Source organism: Leishmania panamensis, assembly GCF_000755165.1.
Source record: "Leishmania panamensis strain MHOM/PA/94/PSC-1 chromosome 30 sequence".
NCBI lineage: Eukaryota > Euglenozoa > Kinetoplastea > Trypanosomatida > Trypanosomatidae > Leishmania > Leishmania panamensis.
The window spans coordinates 188,482-196,461 of record NC_025877.1 but is presented as its reverse complement, the minus strand read 5'-3'; the positions used below and the strand labels follow the sequence as shown (position 1 = coordinate 196,461).

The following is a 7,980-nucleotide window of genomic DNA, read 5'->3' as shown; positions in this document are numbered from 1 at the left end:
CTTCTGACAGTCTTCGTTTGTGTTGTTGGCGCGCCTGTGTCTTTTTCTGTTACACCCTCTCTACCCCTCTCTACCCACCCACCCACCCCACCCCACCCCCTACTCGCGCGCTCTTTCTCCCTCACAATTCGCACTCTTTTTGGATACGAAGGAAACTCGAAAAAACACCAAACGTTTCCTCACCGTCATATGTACTCGCCTGCCCTTTCCGCACATCGCTCGCATCATCTTTGCGCGTGCGTCCTGATGGGCGCTGTCGGAAGTGGTGGCACTGTTGCCTATGTGTGAAAGTGTATGCAAAGCGAAGAGAAGCGCTAAAGAAAACGTATATCACACGCAAACAGCAAAGGATGGCGCTCAATCGCAGGCAACTCTGGTGAGGGTGTGAGGGACCTGGAAAGAGGCTTCTAAGTCCACCCGAGAGGAGAGGGCAATGCCCCCTGGTTCCCTCCCACCCACCAAAGGAAAAGCGCACGGGCAGAGACGTACTCGCAGACATCAAACACACAGAAAGTGGCACCAGCCCGCCATATCAGTCGCAGCAGTACGATGATATTAGCGGGCATCTGTTGCTCACAACCCCACTGTCCTTGATTCGCTTGTTTGTTTCCCCCTTTCATGACGGCGTGTCTGCGTCTCTCTCTCGCGGTGTTTGTGTTTCTCTCGTGGTGTTTGTGTCCCCCTCTCTTTTCCCGTCTTTTTTTCATTGCTCTGCGTATTTCTTCCTCTTCTTTGTTTCGTTTCCTCCTTTGTTTCCCTACCAGCTCGCCGTGTGAGCGTGTATGAGTACCATCACTCCTTATCTGCAATGCCCACTCCCAGACATACAGCATCAGGGAAGACAAAAAAAAATAGCGACAATCAACGAAGCAGCTAATCACGCCGTCATTACTGCACTAATTGTGAGCGCGAGTATGGTGTGGTTTGTAGCTGGCAATCGACTCCAGAGCCGACAATGTCTCGGCTTCGGGAAAGAAAGGCTGGTGTAGGGCAGCCCTGCCGTACTTCTGTGCGTCCCTTACTGGAGCATATAGGCCTGCGCGCCTGCTGACTACATGTCTTCTCCTTTTCCTCTCACGCACGTTTGCATCGCCATGTCTAACATGATGGACTTCACGCAGAGTGCCCCACCCGTTGTGAACGACGGCGAGTCCGCTGTGAGCACTTTGGTGAGGAGAGGAGCATCCGGAAGTTTTTGCTGCAGCCCTAGCGAGAGGTGGCGGAGGAGCGCCATGGACACTCGAATGAAGCACGACGCGCTTTCTCTCTTCGTTTCTCTTGCTACTCTCTTTTACCTTCTCCCTTGCCGTGTCTACTTTCGTGCAACCCTCTTCGACATCACGAAGGCGCTGTCGTCTTTGTATGCCTGCGCTCTCGCGTCTTGCAGCTCAGTTATATATATATATTTTTACGTTCTCTTGGCAGGCACACTGCCACACGCTCTTTGCGTCTCTCCTCGCGCTGTACATGCCTCACAAATTGTGTGACATCATCGGCCCTGAGGAAGGGCGACTAGAAGACACGCTATCGCATCTTCAAGTGCTTTGAGGCGCCGCTCTGCGAGGGGGACGGCGAAGAGCAACAGGAGAGTGGGCGCTGCAGAAACGCCCACGTCCGGCGCACTTAAGAGCGTAGAGAACGGAGCGCTACATTCTTCTCTGTCATCACAACAGCACTACGCACTGCTGGTGTGGCCTCTCTGTTTCAAAGACACCCACACACACACCCACACGGTTTGTTCAGTACTTCAATAGGAGTAAGGGAAGGAGACCTGGAAGGCGCGCTTGCTTGTGCGCTCTTCTGACTCGAGGGCAGACGTGTGCAATTACCACCGAGAGTCTTCTGGTGCTTCGCACTCTTCTTTCTGTCTATTCCATCCCTCACACTTCACCTTCACCTTGAATCTGAAGAAATAGAAGAAACGGCAAACAGCGAGGTGGGCGAGCCAACACCGGTCTCTCTCTTTCCTCTCCACGCATGGGGCGTCTCTCTCCCTCTCTCCTTCCCTTCGATCCCTCTCGTTGTTCTTTTTCCTCCTCTTCGTGCTTCAGTTGTTAGGTTTCTTCTTTTTTTTTCTTCTCCACCTTCGATTTTGATTTCTTCGCCACAGGATGTTAGCCATCAGCGAGACAAACAACAGTATTCGGCTCGACACCGCCTTTGAGCTCAATATCGGCGCCACCATTCTACCGGACCGCGTCACGGCAGGACGATTTCTGCGCAGTGCCGCTGCCCGTGAGGCTACTTTAGCTGCACAGATACTAGCCGTACATCCACCAGCCTCAGCCGTGTCACTGGCCTTCGGCAGCAGCGGTCAGCGTGTTCTTCTGCACAATAACAACACCAACACCGCGAAAGCCAAGCGCTCCGCTAAGCGAGGAGAGGCACACGCGAGTGTCGGTGCCACGTTTGGGTTGGAGGATGAGTCTGCCATTCAGACACTGAACTTTGGGAAGGCCCCCACAGCGCTGGCAGCCGGACAGCTCTACAGCGCCGGGAGCACTGATATCGCTGCCACGTATGATGTGCTTCTTTTCGGCGCCGCTACCAGTCTACTGGCATACGATGTGGAGCAGAACAAGCAGGTCTTCTATAAAGACGTGGAGGACGGGGTCCAGGCGGTGGTGTGCGGCACTGTGATGAAGCCGAGTAGCGTCTCTGGAGAAGCGCCGCCGCTGGCTGTCGTTGGTGGCAACTGCAGCATATTCGGCTTCGACCGTTTTGGCGCCGAGCGATACTGGACAGTGACAGGTGACCAGGTGACGTCTATGACCCTCATGCCGTGGACCTCAGTACCAGATTCGATCTCTGCTCCCCTGTCGCTGCTCGTGGCTTCTGATGATTTCGAGGTGCGCGTGTACGATGGCGAGGAGGCGATCGCGACGGTGCACGAAGTGGATCGAGTGCAGAAGCTCGTGCCCCTGTGGCGGCCGTCACAGGCCTCAGACGCGGAGGCTGCCGCGGCTGACAGCGTTGGCCGGTATGCCTACCTGCTAGAGAACGGCACTGTCGGCATGTACGAGCGCGGTGAGCGCGTGTGGCGAGTGAGGGGCAAATCGGTACCGGTGTCTGCCGCCTTCTGCGATGTGGACGGCGACGGCGTGGCGGAGTTGGTGATTGGGTGGAGCAACGGGCGGGTTGAGGTGCGCACGGATCGTGGCGGCAACGGGCTGGAGAAGGGCGGTAGCGTGCTTTTCCGCGATACCTACTCCAGTGCTGTGGCCGCAGTTCTTTCGGAAGACTATCGGCAAGATGGCGTGCCGCTGCCTATCATCTGCACTGTGGACGGCACCGTTCGTGGATTGACGCTGCTCGAGACGCGCAAGGACGAGGCTGCTGAAGTGCGTCAGCTGCAGGTCTTGGAGGCGCTTGTGCACGAAAAGCAGCAGCTGGCCGCGCAGCTTGCCAGTCTCGAGGAACAGCTGACTCGCAAGGTCGCCGGGGAGCGGGACACGACGATGCCAGAGTCGGGGGTGGAGGTACGCTGTTGCTGCTCGGCTAATCTTGCAACAAAGTTTGTGGAGGTGCTTGTGGAGCTGACTGGGCCTGCGGCGAAGCGCGGGGACGTCGTCGTGCATAGCTGTTTCTTGCAGTGCGACATATGGGCCACCGCGGCAGATCAGGATACCATAGCCTTTGTGAATGCGGAGCCTAGTACCACGCTTACGTGCTGCTTTGCCCACCCCGATGACGTTCCGCTAATTGTCAGCGCCTCGGTGGCTGTGGGCCCACCATTTGGCGACAACTATCAGATACATGAGGTGACCATCCAGGTTCCCCGCTTCGTGATGTACCAGCTACCCTACAGGATTCCGCCAGAGCAGCTACGCCAGCGACAGGGAGCGCCCGTCACCTACCAGAAACCCAACGGGTGCGTGTCACTGCAGTGGCGCGCGTTGCTCCATCTCGATGTAATTGAGGCATGGCTGCGGCAGTCCTTCTGCCTACCGGGCGATATCGCGCTCTTCGACGCTAAAGAGCCGACTGACCCAGTGCTTCACTTGGAGCTTATTCACGTGCGCGATGGCAGCAGCTTCGGCATCGAGGTTCGCAATGCTACCGCGTCTGGTGCGGCCTTCAACGCAATTACGCTGTGGTCTGACCACTTGGCGCCATGTGGGGCGGTTATCAGCGCCTTCGTGGAGGACTTGAAGGGTGGTTGGGCGGACGAGAAGGCGGACCCGGTGGCGGTTCGGTGCGAGATGCCCCTCGAGCTGGAGCGGCTACGTGCGATCTTCGCCAGGGTGGCCGAATTCAATGAGGTGCGGATGAAACTCACGACCGAAATGGCGGATGCGGCTGCCATCGTGAAGACGCTGCTCGGGCGTGCCGAGGACGCACGGCTGCTGGGAGACATGACCTCCATGAAGAAATCATACTCAGCACTGTACGACGTTGATCAGGAACTGCTTAGTGAGAATGCAAAGCGGACCAACAACTACGAAGAGCTCAAGCTGGCCTTGAAGGAGGTTAACAGGTGCATCCAGCAGGCAGCGATGGTGCGCATCGGCCCGGCACGTGCACAGCTGATTGCTAGCTGCCGCAATGCCTTGAAGGAAAACCAGGTGAACAGTCTGCTCGAGATCATCCGGACCGGGTCCGAGTAAAGGAAGAGAGTACGAGCGATGTCGAGGCGGCATGATGCATGACCTGCGTGTGTGTGTGTGTGTGTGTTCTTTTCCCTTCTCTGCTCCTTTCTCTTCTGGTGCTGTTTCCTAATTACTCTTTTTCCTGAAGGCTGATGCGCACCATAACCGAACCCCTTCTGGCTTCAGCCATGTGGATCCATGCGCGCTAAGTCTCAGGTCGCACCTCATTGCGCAAACATGTGTCACTTCTTCTCGCCCTCTTTTTTCTATCGTTTTGCCATTCCTATTGCTCTCTCTCTCTCTCTCTCCTACCTTTTCTGAGTTACAGCGGTGCAACACCAGCCAACCAGTTGCTTCCGTGTACTGTTCCCCCTTCCCTACGTGGATGTGTGATGATCGACGCCATCGCCGCAGCTTGCCGTGCGCAGCTGTGCGATGTCTTCTTCCCACTTCTCCATTTTCCCCCCTCTACCTCGTGAGCTGCGGAGGCGGTTTACCTCTCTTTGTTTCTGTGACCTCGGCCGATGCCTGTGCTTAGTGTAGGCACAGGCATCGGCTTTCTCCCCTTTGCCTTGATCAGCAGTGTGGGTGCGTCAGGCCATCTGGTTGCTTTCCCATGTCACCATCGGTGCAGTTTCCCGCTCTACTGCTGCTTCTGCATCTCTGCCTCTTGTCCATCCCTGTTGCTCCTCTTCCTCCGCCCGCATTGGGTGGGTGCCCACAGTAGTAGTGAAGAGCCACCCTCATCATCTGTCTTCCTGTCTGCCCGACAGCACTTCGCTTCTCTCTTTGTAGAAACAAGCAGCCGAACACACACACACACACACACGTACGTCTCTCTCCCTCCCACCCGTCTCATCTCTTTTGTCTCTTGCTAGTCGCTTAGCACACCTCCTTCCCAACTGGCACAGGATTGGGCATTCTCATCTCCGAGGAAAGGCTCTGTGGGTAAGAACTTGGTCTTTCTCTCACCTCAGGCTTTGTTTCTCTCCTTCACCTTGTAGTGCTTGTGTGCTTGTGTGAGCGCGAAGGCTGCGGTTCGGAGTCGCAGCATCCGCACTGACGCGCACAGGCAGTTGAGTGAGTCATGGGTTCTCTCTCTGTGTCAGCAACCCTCTAGTGCATCCCCTTAACGTCTTCGTTTTCTTGGTCATTTACCTCACTTCCTTCGGTGGCTGGTACTCCCGACATGTTCCGCCGGATTTCTCTTCCGCTAGCGGGAAGTGCCGCCGCCACCGTCCGCTTCAACCACGGTGTGACTTCCTCGGGCACCATCCCCAAGTCAGCCTCCGTGGCCGCCACCGCTGCTTCTTCAGGTCCCTACATGCCTGCCTACTCGGAGGTGAAGAGTACGTCTGGTACCCCAGTGTTGGATCAGCTGATAGGCTACTACGTCAACATCCAGTCTCGTAAGATGTACTACAAGGACTTCCTCCGCATTGAGCACCAGGCAGTCCGCTGGGCCTTTGCCGACATTCGCAAGAATAGTGAGGCTCTGGCGCATGGTCTGCTGCAGACTGGTGTGCGGCCTGGTGATCGCGTGCTTGCAATCCAGCCGTGCAACTGCGAGACCTTCGTGCTGCAGCTCGCGTGCGCCAAGATTGGCGCGCTACTCTGTATCGTGCCACAAAACGCCATCAGCGCCGACAAGCTGCGCTTCTATCTGAACGAGTTTCAGCCTCGCCACCTCGTGGCCCGTGAGTGGATCAGCGTGCCTGAGATGAAGCAGGGAGAGCTAGTGGAGCGCAACATGCATTTCTGGGACACCATCTACAACGTCATCCCGGAGCTGGGCCTCTCCTACCCAGGTCAGAAATTTCAATGGGTACACTCGCAGGAGTTTTACTACCTCAAGAAGATCGTCATCACGGACCACAACATGAACTTGCTAGGCGTGACACCAATGCGGAAGATGCTGGTGTGGGGCCCCTTCTCGTACTACGAGCAACGCTTACGCCGTCTGTCGGCGCTGCTGCACCCTGACGATCCAGTGCTGGCACTGGAGGACCCCAACCCGGCCATGGAGGACAAGCTGCACATCACGTATTCACACCGCAACTGCGTGAATGCCGGTTTTCTCTTCAGCCAGCTCATGGAGTTCAAGGCAGAGACGCGCTTCGGTGTGATGCCGAACCACCATACGGATCCGATTGGCGCCATCATCGCTCCGTATGCGGCCCTCACCTCTGGCGCGGTGCTCGTGCACATCCACTCCGACATGTTCACAGATGATCACGCGATCAATGGCATCGAGAAGCTCTGCGTGGAGGAGGTGGAGACGCTGGTGGGACGAAAGGCGGACTTCGACCTCATCCTGAAGCACGCCGGCAACTTTGACACAGACCAGTTTGAGCACCTCCGCTCTGTCGTCATCTTTGAAGACGGCATCGAGGTCCCCGTCTCGGAGGAGTATCTCAAGAAGCTAGCCAAGGACCTCAGCCTGGATGACGTGTACGTGTTCCGCGGTCCCATCGAGGCATCCTACATGCTGACGTGGCGCACACTGAAGAAGGGCTCGCAGGGCATGGTCCCCCATGTAGAGGCCAAGGTAGTCGGCGACCGTGGCACCAGCGACGCCAAGGTGCTGGCGGCTGGCACGCGCGGGAACCTGCGCTTGAAGGGTCCGCACGTCACAGCGGGCTACTACAACAATGCTGGGCTGATGACGGAGCTTGTCGACGAGCAGGGTTTTGCGAACACAAGTCGTGAGGCGACCATTGACGGCACGAGCAACATCACTCTTATGTCTGCACAGACGTATTAAGTGCGAAAGAAGCAGCAATACATGGACAGCAGCATGCAGACGGAGTGGAGTTGCAATCCAACTGGAGGGCTTTGGCATTTTGCGGCATCGTCCCCTTCCCTGCGTCTGTGCACTGCCCTCGCACTCAGTGCATGGTCTCGAGGAGAGCGAGCGTGTGCGAGGAGTAGTGGAAGACCAACACGCTCCCACTCGGCCATCCATGTAAGAGCGAAAGGGAGAGTAGTGTGAAAGGAGCGGCGGTGGTGATTTTCGATTTTTTGACGCGGGGCCGCCCCCCCCCCCCCGCATCTCGCGCTGTTTCTTTTCTCTGGTCTTCGTTTTCTTGTCTCTTCGCATGTCCCCCGTTCGCCGTGCCACCACGCATGGTGTGCGCACGACGCTCGTGTTGTGTGTGCCCGTCTCTTCCACACTCACTCGCTCTCTCTCTTGTGCCCCCGTTGTGCCGGTCCTTTGCACTGTGCGTGTCTTCGCCGTGTGACTCCTTCTCGCTCTCCCCCGAGGGAGGGAGGAGAAGAGGAGGTCGATACGAGTCGCCCACTCGCCGTTTTTCTTTGGCGCTCTGTCCGTGCATGCGTGTCTCTGTTGTAGCAAAGAAACAGACGAGAGGAGACGCATGGCCCTTCTCTC

At 56.9% G+C, this 7,980-nt stretch overlaps 2 protein-coding genes across 2 annotated transcripts; both read left to right on the top strand.

The window, feature by feature from the left end:
* Window positions 1–2,639: 2,639 nt before the first annotated feature.
* On the top strand, window positions 2,640–4,607 carry LPMP_300610 (hypothetical protein; the record flags this gene model as incomplete). Its single annotated transcript, XM_010702794.1, has 1 exon — window positions 2,640–4,607. The coding sequence occupies one exon, from the start codon at window positions 2,640–2,642 to the stop codon at window positions 4,605–4,607; it is 1,968 nt and encodes a 655-aa protein (XP_010701096.1).
* Window positions 4,608–5,913: 1,306 nt separating this feature from the next.
* LPMP_300600 (hypothetical protein) lies at window positions 5,914–7,353 on the top strand (the record flags this gene model as incomplete). Its single annotated transcript, XM_010702793.1, has 1 exon — window positions 5,914–7,353. One exon carries the CDS (start codon window positions 5,914–5,916, stop codon window positions 7,351–7,353), a length of 1,440 nt encoding a protein of 479 aa, XP_010701095.1.
* Between the last annotated feature and the right edge of the window lie 627 nt (window positions 7,354–7,980).